The sequence below is a fragment of the Rattus norvegicus genome, chromosome 18, assembly GCF_036323735.1.
Source record: "Rattus norvegicus strain BN/NHsdMcwi chromosome 18, GRCr8, whole genome shotgun sequence".
Classification (NCBI taxonomy): Eukaryota; Metazoa; Chordata; class Mammalia; order Rodentia; family Muridae; genus Rattus; species Rattus norvegicus.
This window is the reverse complement of record NC_086036.1, coordinates 666267-687533: the sequence shown is the minus strand read 5'-3', so window position 1 is coordinate 687533 and position 21267 is coordinate 666267. Positions and strand designations below refer to the sequence as shown.

At 37.3% G+C, this 21267-nt stretch overlaps 1 protein-coding gene across 1 annotated transcript; it reads right to left on the bottom strand.

The window, feature by feature from the left end:
- Window positions 1–1112: 1112 nt before the first annotated feature.
- On the bottom strand, window positions 1113–20010 carry LOC134483081 (zinc finger protein 665-like). Its single transcript, XM_063277721.1, has 3 exons — window positions 19996–20010; window positions 19090–19216; window positions 1113–3133 (listed from the first exon to the last, which is right to left on the bottom strand). Exons 1-3 carry the CDS (start codon window positions 20008–20010, stop codon window positions 1113–1115), a joined length of 2163 nt encoding a protein of 720 aa, XP_063133791.1.
- Between the last annotated feature and the right edge of the window lie 1257 nt (window positions 20011–21267).

The following is a 21267-nucleotide window of genomic DNA, read 5'->3' as shown; positions in this document are numbered from 1 at the left end:
CCTTGGATCACCATATATATGCTTCATAATTACTGTCTGGAATTTGTCTAAAGCAATCAAATTTATGCTTTTGGGACAGGTTTCTCTTGGCATCATCAATCAGGAAATGGAGTATATGAATGACTTCATCCTTGCACAAAATAGATACTAATCACACTAAGGTAGTAGTAAAGAAAAACTTGTAATATATTTATTAATAATTGTGACAAAGAGGGGATTAGTTTCAGATTAAAAATTACTCTATAAAAGCTTAAAGACAAACACCACAATAAAATCTACAGAGAATATATATCACAAATCCAAATATTCTACCAAACTAAACTATATAGAACTTTAAACAACAGGTTTGTATAAGAATAGTTATTAATATTATTTTGGCTTAAATGCTTAAATTTTAAAATACTGTTATTTAATGAGTTTGAAAATGAAATCTATACTATCACTAATCAATGGTGTCAGATTAATGCTGGGTGAATTTTTTCATAGTTTATAGCGAATAAAACAACTTAAAATGTTGAAAGGGTCATTTCTGAATAAAATATTTCCAACTACTATCAAGTATATGCCTACCCTATGGGGATTATTTATAATGCTTTAGGTTTCAATAATATTTTTAAATAAATATTTCTATATAAATATGCATAAAGTAATTACCTATTAAGTTAGTCTTATGCATGGAGAGTTGATTCAAGGTTTGAACTTGTTCTAAATGATTAGCCATACTGTTTACATTTGTAAGGTTTCTCACCAGTATGCATGGTGTGCTGTATTTGAAGATATGATTCCTTTGAACAAATATTTACATCCATTACATTAGTAATGTTTTTTCTACTTAACGGATTCTGTGGGGACCTTGAAGAGGTGAGGAACAGGAAAAGTATTTCTCACATTCATTATACTTATAAGGCTGCTTTCCAGGATGGATTCTTTGATGAATTTGAAGAGTTGAGAACCAGGAAAAGACTTGCCAACTTTTTTCATTAGTGAAGATTATCTCTTCTCTAGATTCTATACTGAACTTAAAGATTTGAGTACTGGGTAAATGATATTCTACAGTGATTTCATTTAAATGTTTTTTCTCCAGTATGTAACCTGTTGTGACTTTTATGACTTCAGTAGTCTGTAAAAGATTCCCCACATTCATTACACTTGCAAGGTTTTTCTCCTGTATGGATTCTGTGGTGAATTTGAAGACTTAAGGAGTTTGTAAAAGATTTTCCACATCCATTACATTTGTAAGATTTGTTTCCAGTATGGATTATATGGTGAACTTTAAGAGCTGAAGACTGTGTAAAAGATTTCCCACATTCATTACATTTATAAGGTTTGTCTCCCCCATGGATTTTGTGGTGAGTTTTAAGATTTGAAGACTGTGTAAAGGATTTCCCACATCCATTACATTTGTAAGGTTTGTTTCCAGTATGGATTCTATGGTGAACTTTAAGACCTGAAGACTTTGTAAAAGATTTGCCACATTCATTACATTTGTAAGGTTTTTCTCCAGCATGGATTCTGTGGTGAGTTTTAAGATTTGAAGACTGTGTAAAAGATTTGCCACATTCATTACATTTGTAAGGTTTTTCTCCTGTATGGATTCTGTGGTGAATTTTAAGACTTGAAGACTGTGTAAAAGATTTCCCACATTCATTACATTTGTAAGGTTTGTCTCCAGTATGGGTTCTGTGGTGAGATCTGAGTTTTGAGTATTTGATAAAAGATTTGCCACATTCATTACATTTGTAAGGTTTTTCTCCTGTATGGATTCTGTGGTGAGTTTTAAGATTTGAAGACTGTGTAAAAGATTTCCCACATTCATTACATTTGTATGGTTTGTCTCCAGTATGGGTTCTGTGGTGAGTTCTGAGTTTTGAGTACTTGATAAAAGATTTGCCACATTCAACACATTTGTAAGGTTTTTCTCCCGTATGGATTCTGTGGTGAATTTTAAGGCTTGAAGACTCTGTAAAAGATTTCCCACATTCATTACATTTGTAAGGTTTGTCTCCAGTATGTATTCTGTGGTGAATTTTAAGACCTGAAGACCATGTAAAAGATTTCCCACACTCATTACATTTGTAAGGTTTTTCTCCTGTATGGATTCTGTGGTGATTTTGAAGACTTAAGGAGTTTGTAAAAGATTTTCCACATCCATTACATTTGTAAGGTTTGTTTCCAGTATGGATTCTATGGTGAACTTTAAGAGCTGAAGACTGTGTAAAAGATTTCCCACATTCATTACATTTGTAAGGTTTTTCTCCAGCATGGATTCTGTGGTGAGTTTTAAGATTTGAAGACTGGGTAAAAGATTTCCCACATTCATTACATTTGTAAGGTTTTTCTCTTGTATGGATTCTGTGGTGAATTTTAAGACTTGAAGACTCTGTAAAAGATTTCCCACATTCATTACATTTGTAAGGTTTGTCTCCAGTATGGGTTCTGTGGTGAGTTCTGAGTTTTGAGTACATGATAAAAGATTTACCACATTCATGACATTTGTAAGGTTTTTCTCCCGTATGGATTCTGTGGTGAATTTTAAGACCTGAAGACTGTGTAAAAGATTTCCCACATTCATTACATCTGTAAGGTTTTTCTCCTATATGGATTCTGTGGTGAATTTTAAGACTTGAGGAGCATGTAAAAGATTTCCCACACTTATTACATTTGTAAGGTTTGTCTCCAGTATGAAATCTGTGATGAATATGAAGATTTGAGAGACCTGTTAAGGATTCTTCCCATTCGTTATATTTGTAAGGTTTGTCTCTGGTATGGATTCTGTGATGAGCTTTAAGTCTTAGGAACTGTGTAAAGATTTTTCCACATTCATTACACATGAAAGTTGTCTCTTGAGTAGAAATTCTGTAGTGACCCTTAAGATTTGAGGACTGAATTCTCTCAGGAAGATAATCTGGAGATTCCTGAGCTGCTTGAGGAATGAAACAGATGACTTTTGCAAAGAAATCATTTCCATACTCATCTATTTCATGGTCTTCATTCTCATATCTACATTCCCAGAATTTCTCTCTATGTAGATCTGAAACGTCATTACATGCAAATCTTTGTATTATTTTCTTGAGAAAATAATCCTGTGTAAATGCCTTTGAGAATAGCTTCTTTGTAGAATCACAACACAGACCTGAAATTAACGAGAATATGTCATTATATGACACTTTGCAAATGGTTGAAAATCATATATATATATATATATATATATATATATATATATATATATATATATCGCATCATGGCAGAAACATGCAACACCAAACTGCACAAATTTTGTCCAAAGAAACAAATATCATAGATATAATGTACATTAGGAGATATTTCATGAAATCTATGATATATTTTATATAAGTGAACTTCATCAATAATAACTCAATGGCAAATACATCAACAAGGTATTTTTCTTTATATGACTTTTTATTTATTCTTTATTTTTTCTACAAGACAAATTATACCACATCAAGTTCCACCCTATAACTGTTGCACATCAAATACAAGTTGAGACACTCCCAACACCAAGAAGATATCCCAACCCACACAAAAACCACTCTACCAGATCACCCCATTCCTTGAGGCCTCAAGTTTCTTGAGGATTAGATATATCTTCTATGGCTGAAGTCAGGCCCTGCAGTGCTCTACTATAAAGTGTTGGGAGCCTCATATCCACTGGTGAATGTTGGCCGGTTGGTGGCTCAGTATCAGACAGATGTCATGGGTCCAGGTTAGTTGAGACTTACACACTTCCTATAGGGTTGTCCTGCTCCTCATTTTCTTTAAGTATTTCCTTAATTCAAAAACAGGGGTAGAAATCCTGTGGAGGAGAGAGCTGGACCCTCAGAAGTACAGACACTCCTGAGAATCCATAGTCGACAAAAACATTCTGCCCTCATTCCTGACCCTAGGGGACATCGCCTAGGCACAGGGGTATAGCAAGAGTCAGGGGCAGGACCCTATGAGATCCAGCTGAAAGAAAGCAGGTCAACAGGAGTGCTGTCACAGAGGCCTACTGGAAGGACAAGCCACTTTTACAGTCAGCAAGACAAGCCAACGCCAAAGACACCCTGTTGGTGAGAGGCAAGCACGGGATTATAAGCATTAGAAACCAAGACTACTTGGCATCATCAGAGCCCAGTTCTCCCAAAAAAGCAAATACTGGATATACAAACATGCTGGTAAAGCAAGATTTGGATTTAAAACCAAATTTATGGTGATGATGGAGGACTTTAATAAGGACATAAATAATTCCCTTAAAGAAATATAACACAAGTACAAAAATAGAAACCCTTAAGGAGGAAACACAAAAATTCCTAAAAATGGCAATTTGACAAAAGCAATCTACAGATTCAATGCAATCCCTATCAAAATTCCACCTGATTTCCTCATACAGTTAGAAAGAGCTATTTGCAAATTACTTTGGAAGGACAAAAACCCAGGGTAGCGAAAAATATACTCAACAATAAAAGAACTTCTGGGGGAATCACCATCTCTGACCTCAAGCAGTATTATAGAGCAATAGTATTAAAAAATTATATGGTATTGGTACAAAGAAAGGCAAGTAAATCAGTGGAATAGAATTAAGACCCAGAAATGAATCCACACACCTATGGTCATTTGATCTTGGACAAAGGAGGTAAAACAATCCAATGGAAAAGGATAGCGTTTTCAAAAAATGGTTCTGGTTCAGCTGGAGGTCAGCATGAAGAAAAACACAATTTGACCCATTCTTATCACTCTGTACAGAACTTATGTCCAAGTAGACAAGTACCTCCAAATCAAACCAGATACACTTAATCTAATAGAAGAAAAAGTAGGGAAGAGTCACGATCACGTGGACACTTTGGAAAATTTCATGAAAGAAACACAAATGACTTATGCTCTAAGATCAATAATTGACGAATGAGACCTAATAAAACTGCAAAGCTTCTGAAAGGCAAAGGACATTGTCATTAGTACAAAAGAGCAACCAACAAATTGGGAAAAGAAAACCTACATCAGAGGGAGTACTAATATAAAAAAAATAGACTCTAGAGAGGCAAATAACAGTATTAAGAAATGGGGTAAAGATCTAACAAAAGAATTCTCAGCTAAGGAATATCCACTGGCTGAGAAATACCTAAAGAAATGCAAATAAACAAACAAATATAAACAAACAAACAAAAACAAACAAACCAAAAATGTGAAATTCCAACTCACACCAGTGAAAATGGCTAAGAGTAAAAACTCAGATGACAACAGATGTTGGTGAGAATGTGGAGATAGAGGAACACTCCTCCATTGTTGGTGGGATTGCAAACTGGTACAACCACTCTGGAAATCAGTCTGGAGGTTCCTCAGAAAATTTCATATTGCAATACCTGAGGACCCAGCTATACCTCTGTGGGCATAAACCCATAAGATGCACCAACATACAACAAAGACACATGCTCCACTATGTTCATAGTAGCCTTATTTATAATAGCCAGAAGCTGGAAATAAAACAGATGCCCTTCAACAGAGGAATGGACACAGAAAATGTCATATATCTACACACTGGAGTACTAATCAGCTATCAAAAACAATGACTTCATGAAATTCATAGGCAAATGGAATGAACTAGAAAATATCATCCTGAGTGAAGTAACCAAATTCCAGAAAAACACACAAGGTATGCACTCACTTATAAGTGGGTATTAGCCCAAAAGCTCTAATCACCCAAGGTACAATACCCAGACCATATTAAGCTCATGAAGAAGGATGTCCAAAGTGCAGATGCTTCACTCCTTCTTAAAAGGGGGAACAAAAATATTCATAAAGGGGAAGTGGGGGCAAAGTTTGGAACAACGAGTGAAGGAATAGCCATTCAAAGTCTGCCCCACATATGCCCCATATATGTACAGTCACCAAGACTAGGCAAAATTGATGAAGCTAAGAAAAGCATGCTGACAGAAACCAAATATGAATGTCTCCTGAGAGACACAGCTAGATCATGTCAAATATTGACATGAAGGGTAGCAGCAAACCACTGAACTGTGAACAGGACACATGTAGGAGGAATTAGAGAAGGGATTGAAAGAGCTAAAGGGGACTGCCACACCACAAGAACAGGAATGCCAACCAGGGAGTAAATTACTACCTAAGGACTATATACATGGAATGACCAATGGCTCCAACTAAATATGTAGCAGAGAAAGGCCTTGTCAGGCAACAATGGAAGAATAATCCCTTGGTCTTATCAAGGTTATATCCCCAATTTATGGAAATGTCAAGGGGTCAATAAGAGGTGGTGGATTGGAAGGGGAACACTCTTATAGAAGATGGGGAGAGGGATGGGGTAGGGGGTTTACGTCCTGGAAACCAGGAAAAGGAATGACATTTGAAATGTAAATAAAAAATATCCAAGAAAAAATGAAGAAAAAACACAGCTGAAAAAAAAAAAGAATTGACAAATGGAACCTAAGAAAACTGCAAACCTTTCATAAGGCAACAAACACTATCATTAGATGAAAATGGCAAGGAACAGACTGGGAAAAGATCTTTCCCAATCCTCCATCTCTTAGAGATGCATGAACTTAGACTCTAGAGAGACAAATAACTCTATAGAAAACTGGAGTACAGAGCTAAACAATGAATTCTTACCTGAGGAATATAGAATGGCTGAGAAGTAACTAAAGAAATGGTCAACATCCTTAGTCATCAGGGAAATGCAAATCAAAACAACCCTGAGATTCCATCTCACACCAGTCAGAATGGCTAAGATCAAAAACACAAGTGAAAACAAATGCTGATGAGGACATGGAGACCCAGCATTTTTCTGCATGCAAGAAATACACCTCAGAGACAAAGACAGACACTATTCTCAGAGTAAATGGCTGGAAAATAATTTTCCAAGCAAATGGCCCAAAGAAATAAGCTGGAGTTGCCATTCTAATATCAAATGAAATTGACGTTCAACCAAAAGTCATTAAAAAAGATAAGGAAGGACACTTCATATCCATAAAGGAAAAATCCACCAAGATGAACTCTCATTCCTAAATATGTATGCTCTGATTGCAAGAGTACCTACATTTATAAAAGAAACCTTACTAAAGCTCAAAAAACACATTGCCACTCAGACGATAATAGTAGGAGATTTCAACACCCCATTCTCATCAAAGGACAAATCATAAAAACAGAAAAAAAAAAACCCAGAGACATAGAGAAACTAACAATAGTTATGAAACAAATGGTTTTAACAGATATTTATAGAACATTCCATCCTAAATCAAAAGGATATACCTTCTTCTCAGTACCTCATGGAACCTTCTCCAAAATTGACGATATAATTGGTCAAAAACAGGCCTCAACAGATACATGAACATAGAAATAATCCTGTGTGGGGGTTGGGGATTTAGCTCAGTGGGAGAGCGCTTGCCTAGCGAGCGCAAGGCCCTGGGTTCGGTCCCCAGCTCCGAAAAAAAGAAAAAGAAAAAAAAAAAGAAATAATCCTGTGCATCCTATCAGATCACCACGAACTAAGACTAGTCTTTAATAACAACAATAATGACAGAAAGCCCACATATACATGGAAGTTTAACAATGCTCTACTGAATGACAACTTGGTCAAGGAAGAAAAAATGAAGAAATTAAAAACTTCTTAGAACTTAATGAAAATGAAGATACAACATTCCCAAACTTATAGGACACAATGAAAGCAGTACTAAGAGGAAAATTCATAGCTCTGAGTGCCTACAAAAAGAAACAGGAGAGAATATATATCAGCAGCTTGGCAGCACACCTACAAGATCTAGAACAAAAAGAAATAAATAAACCCAAGAGGAGTAGAAGGCAGGAAAAAAATCAAACTGAGGGATGAAATCAACCAAGTAGAAACAAAAAGGACTATACAAAGAATCAACAAAGGCAAGAGCTGGTTCTTTGAAAAAATAACCAAGATAGATAAACCCTTAGCCAGATTAACCAGAGGTTATAGAGAATGTATCCAAATTAACAAAATCAGAAATAGGAAAACAATTTTCCAAGCAAATGGTCAGAAGAAGAAAGCTGGAGTAGCCATTCTAATATCAAATAAAATCAATTTTCAACTAAAAGTCATCAAAAAAGATAAGGAAGGACACTTCATATTCATCAAAGGAAAAATCCACCAAGATGAAGTCTCAATCCTAAATATCTATGCCCCAAATACAAGGGCACCTACATATGTAAAAGAAACCTTACTAAAGCTCAAAACACACATTGCACCTCACACAATAATAGTGGGAGATTTCAACACCCCACTCTCATCAATGGACAGATCATGGAAACAGAAATTAAACAGAGATGTAGACAGACTAAGAGAAGTCATGAGCCAAATGGACTTAACGGATATTTATAGAACATTCTATCCTAAAGCAAAAGGATATACCTTCTTCTCAGCTCCTCATGGTACTTTCTCCAAAATTGACCATATAATTGGTCAAAAATCGGGCCTCAACAGGTACAGAAAGATAGAAATAATCCCATGCGTGCTATCGGACCACCACGGCCTAAAACTGGTCTTCAATAACAATAAGGGAAGAATGACCACATATACGTGGAAATTGAACAATGCTCTACTCAATGATAACCTGGTCAAGGAAGAAATAAAGAAAGAAATTAAAAACTTTTTAGAATTTAATGAAAATGAAGGTACAACATACCCAAACTTATGGGACACAATGAAAGCTGTGCTAAGAGGAAAACTCATAGCGCTGAGTGCCTGCAGAAAGAAACAGGAAAGAGCATATGTCAGCAGCTTGACAGCACACCTAAAAGCTCTAGAACAAAAAGAAGCAAATACACCCAGGAGGAGTAGAAGGCAGGAAATAATCAAACTCAGAGCTGAAATCAACCAAGTAGAAACAAAAAGGACCATAGAAAGAATAAACAGAACCAAAAGTTGGTTCTTTGAGAAAATCAACAAGATAGATAAACCCTTAGCCAGACTAAGGAGAGGACACAGAGAGTGCGTCCAAATTAACAAAATCAGAAATGAAAAGGGAGACATAACTACAGATTCAGAGGAAATTCAAAAAATCATCAGATCTTACTATAAAAACCTATATTCAACAAAACTTGAAAATCTTCAGGAAATGGACAATTTCCTAGACAGATACCAGGTATCGAAGTTAAATCAGGAACAGATAAACCAGTTAAACAACCCCATAACTCCTAAGGAAATAGAAGCAGTCATTAAAGGTCTCCCAACCAAAAAGAGCCCAGGTCCAGACGGGTTTAGTGCAGAATTCTATCAAACTTTCATAGAAGACCTTATACCAATATTATCCAAACTATTCCACAAAATTGAAACAGATGGAGCCCTACCGAATTCCTTCTATGAAGCCACAATTACTCTTATACCTAAACCACACAAAGACCCAACAAAGAAAGAGAACTTCAGACCAATTTCCCTTATGAATATCGACGCAAAAATACTCAATAAAATTCTGGCAAACCGAATTCAAGAGCACATCAAAACAATCATCCACCATGATCAAGTAGGCTTCATCCCAGGCATGCAGGGATGGTTTAATATAAGGAAAACCATCAACGTGATCCATCATATAAACAAACTGAAAGAACAGAACCACATGATCATTTCATTAGATGCTGAGAAAGCATTTGACAAAATTCAACACCCCTTCATGATAAAAGTCCTGGAAAGAATGGGTATTCAAGGCCCATACCAAAACATAGTAAAAGCCATATACAGCAAACCAGTTGCTAACATTAAACTAAATGGAGAGAAACTTGAAGCAATCCCACTAAAATCAGGGACTAGACAAGGCTGCCCACTCTCTCCCTACTTATTCAATATAGTTCTTGAAGTTCTAGCCAGAGCAATCAGACAACAAAAGGAGATCAAGGGGATACAGATCGGAAAAGAAGAGGTCAAAATATCACTATTTGCAGACGACATGATAGTATATTTAAGTGATCCCAAAAGTTCCACTAGAGAACTACTAAAGGTGATAAACAACTTCAGCAAAGTGGCTGGGTATAAAATTAACTCAAATAAATCAGTTGCCTTCCTCTATACAAAAGAGAAACAAGCCGAGAAAGAAATTAGGGAAACGACACCCTTCATAATAGACACAAATAATATAAAGTACCTCGGTGTGACTTTAACCAAGCAAGTAAAAGATCTGTACAATAAGAACTTCAAGACACTGAGGAAAGAAATTGAAGAAGACCTGAGAAGATGGAAAGATCTCCCATGCTCATGGATTGGCAGGATTAATATAGTAAAAATGGCCATTTTACCAAAAGCAATCTACAGATTCAATGCAATCCCCATCAAAATACCAATCCAATTCTTCAAAGAGGTAGACAGAACAATTTGCAAATTCATCTGGAATAACAAAAAACCCAGGATAGCTAAAGATATCCTCAACAATAAGAGGACTTCAGGGGGAATCACTATCCCTGAACTCAAGCAGTATTACAGAGCAATAGTGATAAAAACTGCATGGTATTGGTACAGAGACAGACAGATAGACCAATGGAATAGAATTGAAGACCCAGAAATGAACCCACACACCTATGGTCACTTGATTTTTGACAAAGGAGCCAAAACCATCCAATGGAAAAAAGATAGCATTTTCAGCAAATGGTGCTGGTTCAACTGGAGGGCAACATGTAGAAGAATGCAGATCGATCCATGCTTATCACCCTGTACAAAGCTTAAGTCCAAGTGGATCAAGGACCTCCACATCAAACCAGACACACTCAAACTAATAGAAGAAAAACTAGGGAAGCATCTGGAACACATGGGCACTGGAAAAAATTTCCTGAACAAAACACCAATGGCTTATGCTCTAAGATCAAGAATCGACAAATGGGATCTCATAAAACTGCAAAGCTTCTGTAAGGCAAAGGACACTGTGGTTAGGACAAAACGGCAACCAACAGATTGGGAAAAGATCTTTACCAATCCTATAACAGATAGAGGCCTTATATCCAAAATATACAAAGAACTCAAGAAGTTAGACCGCAGGGAAACAAATAACCCTATTAAAAAATGGGGTTCAGAGCTAAACAAAGAATTCACAGCTGAGGAATGCCAAATGGCTGAGAAACACCTAAAGAAATGTTCAACATCTTTAGTCATAAGGGAAATGCAAATCAAAACAACCCTGAGATTTCACCTCACACCAGTGAGAATGGCTAAGATCATAAACTCAGGTGACAGCAGATGCTGGCGAGGATGTGGAGAAAGAGTAACACTCCTCCATTGTTGGTGGGATTGCAGACTGGTAAAACCATTCTGGAAATCAGTCTGGAGGTTCCTCAGAAAATTGGACATTGAACTGCCTGAGGATCCAGCCATACCTCTCTTGGGCATATACCCAAAAGATGCCTCAACATATAAAAGAGACACGTGCTCCACTATGTTCATCGCAGCCTTATTTATAATAGCCAGAAAATGGAAAGAACCCAGATGCCCTTCAACAGAGGAATGGATACAGAAAATGTGGTACATCTACACAATGGAATATTACTCAGCTATCAAAAACAACGAGTTTATGAAATTCGTAGGCAAATGGTTGGAACTGGAAAATATCATCCTGAGTGAGCTAACCCACTCACAGAAAGACATACATGGTATGCACTCATTGATAAGTGGCTATTAGCCCAAATGCTTGAATTACCCTGATCCCTAGAACAAAGGAAACTCAAGACGAATGATCAAAATGTGAATGCTTCACTCCTTCTTTAAATGAGGAAAAAGAATACCCTTGGCAGGGAAGGGAGAGGCAAAGATTAAAACAGAGACTGAAGGAACACCCATTCAGAGCCTGCCCCACAGGTGGCCCATACATATACAGCCACCCAATTAGACAAGATGGATGAAGCAAAGAAGTGCAGACCGACAGGAGCCGGATGTAGATCGCTCCTGAGAGACACAGCCAGAATACAGCAAATACAGAGGCGAATGCCAGCAGCAAACCACTGAACTGAGAATAGGTCTCCCGTTGAAGGAATCAGAGAAAGAACTGGAAGAGCTTGAAGGTGCTCGAGACCCCAAAAGTACAACAATGTCAAGCAACCAGAGCTTCCAGGGACTAAGCCACTACCTAAAGACTATACATGGACTGACCCTGGACTCTGTCCCCATAGGTAGCAATGAATATCCTAGTAAGAGCACCAGTGGAAGGGGAAGCCCTGGGTCCTGCTAAGACTGAACCCCCAGTGAACTAGACTATGCGGGGAGGGTGGCAATGGGGGGAGGTTTGGGAGGGGAACACCCATAAGGAAGGGGAGGGGGGAGGGTGATGTTTGTCTGGAAACCGGGAAAGGGAATAACACTTGAAATGTATATAAGAAATACTCAAGTTAATTAAAAAAAAAAAGAAAATTAAGAAAAAAAAATCAGAAATAACAACAGAATCTGAAGAAATTTTTAAAAAATCATCAGATCCTATTACAAAAGCCTATATTCAACAAAACTTGAAAATATGGAGGAAATGGACAATTTCCTAGACAGATACCAGGTACCAAAGTTAAATCAGGAACAGATAAACCATTTAAACAACCCCATAACTCCTACAGAAATAGAAGCAGTCATTAAAGGACTCTCAACCAAAAAGAGCCCAAGTCCAGACGGGTTCAGTGCAGAATTCTATCAGACCTTCATAGAAGACCACATATGAATACTGTCCAAACTATTCCACAAAATAAAAACAGACAGAACACTACCAAATTCCATCCATGAAGCTAGAATTACTCTTACTCCAAAACCAAAGCTCCAACAAAGAAAGAGAAATTCAGACTAATTTCATTTATTAATATTGATGCAAAAATACTCATTAAAATTTTTGTAAACAGATTCCAAGAACACATCAATATGATCATCCATTATGATCAAGTAGGATTCATCCCAGCGATGCAGGAATGTTTAATATACAAAAATCCTTCAGTGTAATCCACTTTATAAACAAACTCAAATATAAGAACCGCGTGATCATTTCATTAGATGCCGAGAATGCATTTGACAAAAATTTAACACCCCTTCATGATAAAATCCCTGGAAAGATCAAGAATTCAAGGTTCATATCTAAACGTATTAAAAGCAATATATGTAAACAAGTAGCTAACATCAAACTAAGTAGTGAGAAACTTGAAGCAATCACACTGAAATCAGGGACTAGACAGGGCTGCCCACTCTCTCCCTACCTATTGAATAGTACTTGAAGTCCTAGACAGAGCAATCAGACAGCAAAATGAGGTTAAAGGGATACACGTTGGAAGGGAAAAAAATTAAAATGGCACGGTTTGCAGATGACATGATAGTGTACTTAAGTGACCCCAAAAGTTCCACCAGAGAACTACTAAGCCTAATAAAATGACTTCAGCAAAATGACTGGGTATAAAATTACCTAAAAACAAATCAGTAGCCTTCCTTTCCTGAAAAGATAAACAGCCTGAAAAAACAATTTGGGGAATGATTCCCTTCACAAAAGTTACAAATAACATAAAATACCTCAGTGTGACTCTAACCAAGCAAGTTAAAGATCTGTATGACAAGTACTTGAAATCTCTGAAGAAAGAAATTGAAGATACCAACAGATAGAAAGACTTCCCATACTCGTGGATTGGCCAGATAGATGTAGTAAAAATGGCCATTTTGCCAAAAGCAACCTACAGATTCAATGCAATCGCCATCAAAATCCCAATTCAATTCTTCAGAGAGTTAGAAAGAGCAATTTGTAAATTCATCTAAAATAACAAAAAACCCAGGAGAGCAAAAACTATCCTCAACAATAAAAGAACTTCTGGGGGAATCACCATCCCTTACCTCAAGCAATATTACAGAGAAATGGTGATAAAAACTGTATGGTATTCATACAGAGACAGGCAGATAGATCATTGGGACAGAATTGAAGACCAAGATTTTTAACCCACACTCCTATGGTCACTTGATCTTCGTCAAAGGAGCTAAAATTATCCAGTGGAAAAGGATAGCATTTTCAACAAATGGTCCTAGTTCAAATGGAGGTCAGCATGCAGAGGAATACAAATCGATGCATTCTTAATGGCCGTGCATAAAACTTAAGTGTAAGTCAATCAGGACTTCAACTTGAAACCAGATACGCTAAAACTAGTAGAAAAAAATGAAGAAAAGCCTGGATTGCATGGGCACTGGGGAAGATTTCCTGAACAGAGCACCAATGGCTTATGCTCTAAGATCAAAAATCAACAAATGGGACCTCATAAAACTGCAAAGCTTGTGTAAGGCAAAGGACACTCCCTTTAGGACAAATCAGTAATCAACAGATTGAAAAAAAGGTCTTTACCCACATAGACAAATGGAAGAGAATTGAAAACCCAGAAATGAACCCACACACCTATAAGTACTTGATTTTTGACAAAGGAATCTAAACCATCCAATGGAAAAAAGATAGCATATTCAGCAAATGGTGCTGGTTCAACTGGAGGTCGACATGTAGAAGAATGCAGATCGATCCATGCTTATCACCCTGTACAAAGCTTAAGTCCAAGTGGATCAAGGACCTCCACATCAAACCAGATGCACTCAAACTAATAGAAGAAAAACTAGGGCAGCACCTCAAACACATGGGCACTGCAAAAAATTTCCTGAACAAAACACCAATGGCTTATGCTCTAAAATCAAGAATCGACAAATGGGATCTCATAAAACGGCAAAGCTTCTGTAAGGCAAAGGACACTGTGCTTAGGACAAAACGACAACCAAGAGATTGGGAAAAGATCTTTACCAATCCTACAACAGATAGAGGCCTTATATCCAAAATATACAAAGAACTCAAGAAGTTAGAATGCAGGGAGACAAATAACCCTATTAAAAAATGGGTTTCAGAGCTAAAAAAAAGAATTCACACCTGAGGAATGCCAAATGGCTGAGAAACACCTAAAGAAATGTTCAACATCTTTAGTCATAAGGGAAATGCAAATCAAAAAAAACCCCTGAGATTTCACCTCACACCAGTGAGAATGGCCAAGATCAAAAACTCAGGTGACAGCAAATGCTGGTCAGGATGTGGAGAAAGAGGAACACTCCTCCATTCTTGGTGGGATTGCAGACTGGTACAACCATTCTGGAAATCAGTCTGGAGGTTCCTCAGAAAATTGGACATTGAACTGCCTGAGGATCCAGCTATACCTCTCTTGGGCATATACCCAAAAGATGCCCCAACATATAAAAAAGACACGTGCTCCACTATGTTCATAGCAGCCTTATTTATAATAGCCAGAAGCTGGAAAGAACCCAGATGCCCTTCAACAGAGGAATGGATACAGAAAATATGGTGCATCTACACAATGGAATATTACTCAGCTATCAAAAACAATGACTTTATGAAATTCGTAGGCAAATGGTTGGAAATGGAAAATATCATCCTGAGTGAGGTAACCCAATCACAGAAAAACACAATGGTATGTACTCATTGATAAGTGTCTATTAGCCCAAATCCTTGAATTACCCTATATGCCTAGAACACATGAAACTCAAGACAAATGATCAAAATGTGAATGCTTCACTCCTTCTTTAAAAGCGGAACAAGAATACCCTTGGCAGGGAATAGAGAGCAAAGATTAAAACAGAGACAGAAGTAACACCCATCCAGAGTGTGCCCCACATGTGGCCAATACATATACAGCCACCAAACTAGATAAGATGGATGAAGCAAAGAAGTGCAGGCTGACAGGAACTGGATGTAGATCTCTCCTGAGAGACACAGCCAGAGTACAGCAAATACAGAGGCGAATGCCAGCAGCAAACAACTGAACTGAGAACGGGACCCCCACTGAAGGAATCAGAGAAAGAACTGGAAGAGCTTGAAGGGGCTCGAGACCCCATATGAACAACAATGCCAAGCAACCAGAGCTTCCAGGGACTAAGCCACTACCTAAAGACTATTCATGGACTGACCCTGGACTCTGACCTCATAGGTAGCATTGAATATGCTAATAAGATCACCAGTGTAAGGGGAAGCCCTGGGTCCTGCTAAGACTGAACCCGCAGTGAAAGTGATTGGTTTGGGGAGGGCAGCAATGGGGGGAGGATGGGGAGGGGAACTCCCATAAAGAAGGGGAGTGGGAAGGGTTAGGGGTATGTTGGCCCTTAAACCGGGAAAGGGAATAACAATCGAAATGTAAATAAGAAATACTCAAGTCAATAAAAAAAAGAAATGTAAAAAAGAAATATCCAATTTAATAAAGATGGAAAAACAAAAAAAAGAAAAAAGAAAAAAGTTCTTTACCAATCCTACATAAGATAGAGGGCTAATATCTAATATATACAAAGAAATCAAGAAGGTAGATGACAGAGGCAGATAACCCTTATTAAAAATATCAAGTACGACTCATTAGGGATACAAGGATGGTTCAATACACAAATATCCATGAACCTAATCTACTGTAGAAACAATCTCAAAAAAAATATAATCATCTATAGATGCTGAGAAAGCATTTAAAGGTCTCAACATCCCTTCATGATAAAAGTCTTGGAAGATCAGGAATTCAACGCCCACAACTAAACATAGTAAAAGCAATATACAACAAACCCTTAGCGAACATCAAAATAAAAGTACAGAAATTTGAAGCAATCCCACTAAATTCAGGGAATAGAAAAGACTGCCCACTCTCTCCCGATCTATTCAGGATAGTACTTGAAGCCCTAAAGAACAAAAATAGGTCAAAGGGATACAAATTGGAAAGGAAGAAATCAAAATATCACTATTTGCAGATGATATGATAGTAAACTTAAGTGACCCAAGGGTTCCACCAGAGAACATTTAACCCTGATGAACAAAGACATCAAAGGGGTTGGATTAACAAAACAATGGAAAGAAAACAATAGGCTCTCTTTACTCAAAAGATAAAAAGGCTGAGAACGAAATTAGTGAAACAACACCCTTTACAATAGTTACAAATAATATGAAATAACTTGGTGTGACTTTAACCAAGCAAGTGAATGATCTGTATGACAAGAACTTCACTTCTCTGAGGAAAGAAATGGAAGAAGATCTCAGAAGATAAAAAGATCTCCTTTGCTCATGGATTCCCAAGATGGATATATTAAAATGGCCATTTTGTCAAAAGCAATATAAAGATTAAATGCAATCGCATCAAAATCCCAACTCAATTCTTCATACACTTATAAAGAGCAATTTGCAAATTCATTTGGAATAACCAAAAAGCCAGTATAGCAAAAAATATTATAACAACAACAACAACAACAACAACAACAACAAACTTCTGAGAAAAACCACCATACCTGACCTCCAGCTATATTCCAGGGCAATTGTGATCAAACAAACAAACAAACAATGAACAAACCAACATGGTATTGGTAGAGAGACAGGCTAGTTGAGGAACAGAATAGATCAGTAGACCCAGAAATGAACCCACATACCTATTGTCACTTGATCACAGGAGCAAAAACCAGCAAATGGAAAAAATACACTGTTCTCAACAAATGGTGCTGGTTCAACAGGAGGTCAGCATGGAACAGAATGCAAATCATTCCATTCTTACTGCCTTGTACAAGGCTCAAATCCAAGTGACTTAAGGACCTCTCATAAAACCAGATACACTGCAACTAACAGAAAAGAAAGTGGTAAGAAGCCTTAATCACAGGGGAACAAGGGAAAGTTTTCTGAACAGAATATCAATGGCCTATGCTCTAAGATCAAGAATTGACAAATGTGACCAAATAAAAATGCATAGCTTCTGAAAGGCAAAGGACACTGTCAATAGGACAAGCTGTAACCAACAGATTGCAGCTTTACTAAGATACATAGTACTAATGAGTACCCAGTTATAAGACACCTTGCCATATACCCAAACTATGCTCCAACATATAACAAGAAGACATACTCGACTATGTTCATAGTGGCCTTATATATAATACCCAGAAATTGGAAACAATGCGGATGTCCTTTGACAGAGGACTGGATACATAAAATGTGGTACATTTACACAATGGAGTACTACTCAACTGTTAAAAACAATGACTTCGTGTACTTCATAAGCAATGAATGGAACTAGAAAATATGACCATGATTGAAGTAACCCAATCATAAAAAAAGACACATGGTATATACTCACTGATTCGTGGATATTAGCCGAAAGGCTGGGAATACCCAAAATACAAATTACAGACCACATGAAGCTCAAGATGAAGGAAGACCTAAGTGTGGATGCTTCAAGCCTGTCAAGAATGGGGAACAAAATACCCATAGGAAGAAATATGGAAACAAAATGTGGATTAGAGACTGAAGGAAAGGCCATCTAGAGACTGCCCCACCTGGGGATGTATCCCATATACAGTCACCAAAACCAGTCACTATTGCTGATGCCAAGAACTACATGCTGACAGGAGCCTGATATAACTGTCACCTGAGAGGCTCTGCCCAAGCCTTACAAATACAGAGATGATTAGTCATATCTAACCATTGCACTAAGAATGGGGTCCCCAATGGTATAGGTGGATAAAGGACTGAAGGAGCTGAAGGAGTGTGCAATCCCATATGAAAAACAACAATATCAACCAACCAGATACCCCAGAATTCCCAGGGACTGGACCACCATCTCAAGAGTATAAAGGGATAGATCTATGTCTCCAGCACATATGTAGCAGAGGATGGACTTGTCAGGCATCAATGAGAGGAGAGGCCTTTGGTCCTGTGAAGTCTCAATGACCCAGTGTAGGGGAATGCCATGGCAGGAAGGAGGAATAGCTTGGTTGGGTAGAGGTACACCCACATAGAATCAGTGGGAGGGGAGTTGGGATAGGGGATACCAAGAAGGGTATAACATTTGAAATGTAAATAAAGAACTATCCAATCAAAGAAAAAAAGTGAATGTGTGAGTCACAGTGCATTCAAATATAAATGTTACTAAATGCTTATTCCAAGGACATATAAGAATGAAGAATCCTTATATAAAATGTAATACCAGATAAAGGTACTTAACATGTTAACTATAAAGAAGATACTAATCAATCTGTAACAATTTAAGACACCTAATGACTAATGTAAGTCAGACCAAAACACTAAGTAGAGTTTTACAAATCCCTTAAGTAGAAATTACGAAAAAAATATTTCTCACCTGCAGAAACCAGGTTGTTATAATTCTCCAACATGACATCTCTGTACAAAGTCCGCTGAGCATAATCCAGACATTCCCACTCCTCCCTAGAGAACTCTATAGCCACATCCATGAAAGTCAATAGACCCTGAAATTAAAATTAACAGTATCCCTTTTTATCCATTATCCAAGTTCTATATTTCACCCAAGGAAATATTCATTAATTATAGAACTTGGTCTGGTATAAATAACTAGTATACATTTTTGATAAATTATGCTCTGAATGAAAGAATGCTGTGCAAAGAAATTTTGCAAAGATTCAATATGCTATCAGTTCTCAACCTATGGGTGGTGACCCCTTTGGAAATGAAACTGCATGACCCTCTAGTATATCTAATGGTAGTTGCCTATGGTACCAGAAAACAGAGGTATTTACTTTCTGCCTCATAAACTAGAAAAATTGCAATTATGAAGTAGCAATAAAAATAAAATTATAGTTGGGATCACCATGACTTGAGGAACCCTAATAAAAGGTTGCAGCAGTAGGAAAGCAGAGAATTACTGCCTTGGGACTGAGATGCCACATTCATGAAACATGAGCCTTTATCTCAGGTAAATAATGACACAAGCGACTCTGTAGAATTATACATTCACCTTTGCCATCATGTACATTCAGCTTTGTTATCAGAAGCTTTACAAGATTTTCAGAATACATTTCCATATATATATCTTGAAAAATAAGTAGCCTGCAATAAATAAAAACCTGTCTTTAGCACACCATTGACATAAGTTTTGAAAACTTAATTCTGAGAGTCATATGAAAAAATAGTGCTGTAAATGTGAGTCAGCATAGGAAAGTTTGGAAGTTTTGGCAATGAAGATTCTGTAAGAATACTCAACCTTTCCCATAATCCTGCATACATTTACCTGACAAGAAGCCATCTTTCCTTTCTCCTTCAGAAGGGAATATCTCACAGAACTTCACATTTCACATTCCACAAAGTCACTCTGTACTTAGAGAGAGCAGGTCCTCCTGTTCCTTGCAAAACTGAAGAGCAGAAAGCAGGAATCAAAACTAACCACACACTGTGACTCGTCTCAGAGAAGAGATGGGGAAAAATGATTTCTATAGGCAGAAATAAAACAAAAGATTATCTTGTTCTGAATTTAGGTGCTGTTTTTCTAGAAAATGGTGTATTCTCTACTGACCTGGAAATGCGGCTGCAGTGACCTGCTATAAACCTAATTCAGACAGATCAGAGTTTTAAATGCAGGCTGAGCAGAGCCGTCAGCTGAAGTTGATGGTCACCTTTTCTTTCCTTAATATTTATCTCAGATGGTTATTCAAAATCAAGTGGAGGCATCTCTTTTCAATAATTGCCAGAATCTGTGAGGTGTCCACAGCTGAAGGTATTTTTCATGCTGGGTATGCATTAGAGTTTCCTGAGGCTGAGAAAAGCAAGTCAGTCAGTGCCTGTCTCACCAGTCTGAAAAGAGATAGTACTTTTGGAGTTTATGTCCTCTTCTAAGAGGCCATGATGTTGTTGTTTTAAAGGAAGACACATGCTTGTATTTTCGCACCAATTTCCTTTTAGCAGTGACATCTCTTGTTTTGGATTAATAATTAAGTACTCATATATTCATACCTCAATACCTCTGCATCTTGTTTAATATCTTCAGCTGTCACAGAAGGCAGCTGAACTTCATGCTCCTACAATATCTTCTCTGGTGGCACTTTTGGCTGATAAGAGGCTGAAAATACAGTTATATTAAAGATGGCTTTACCAACCAAGGGCATTTAATTTCTACAAAAAAATATACTAGACAACACAAGGAGACATGTTTTTCTCTGCTGGAAAACTCACCCTAATGGATTAACAACAGACACTAGAGGAAATGCTAATAGAAACACAAATTGTGCCTCAAGGTTCTGTGAAATTTTCTATATATTTCTTTATTTCTTTTTCCTCTATCATTCTCATATTATTTTTAATACTTTACACCTATATACCATGTATTTGAAGATTCAGATGTTTCAGGAATGCAAGATGTAGAACTAGTCCAAGAGGAGATTTCCAGTTTTATTGTGTACCTTTAAATTAGTACAATCTAGTAGTTGGAACTATACTAGAAATTCTTAGGCAAATGGATGGACCAAGAACGTATCATCCTGAGTGAGGTACCCCAGTCACAATACAA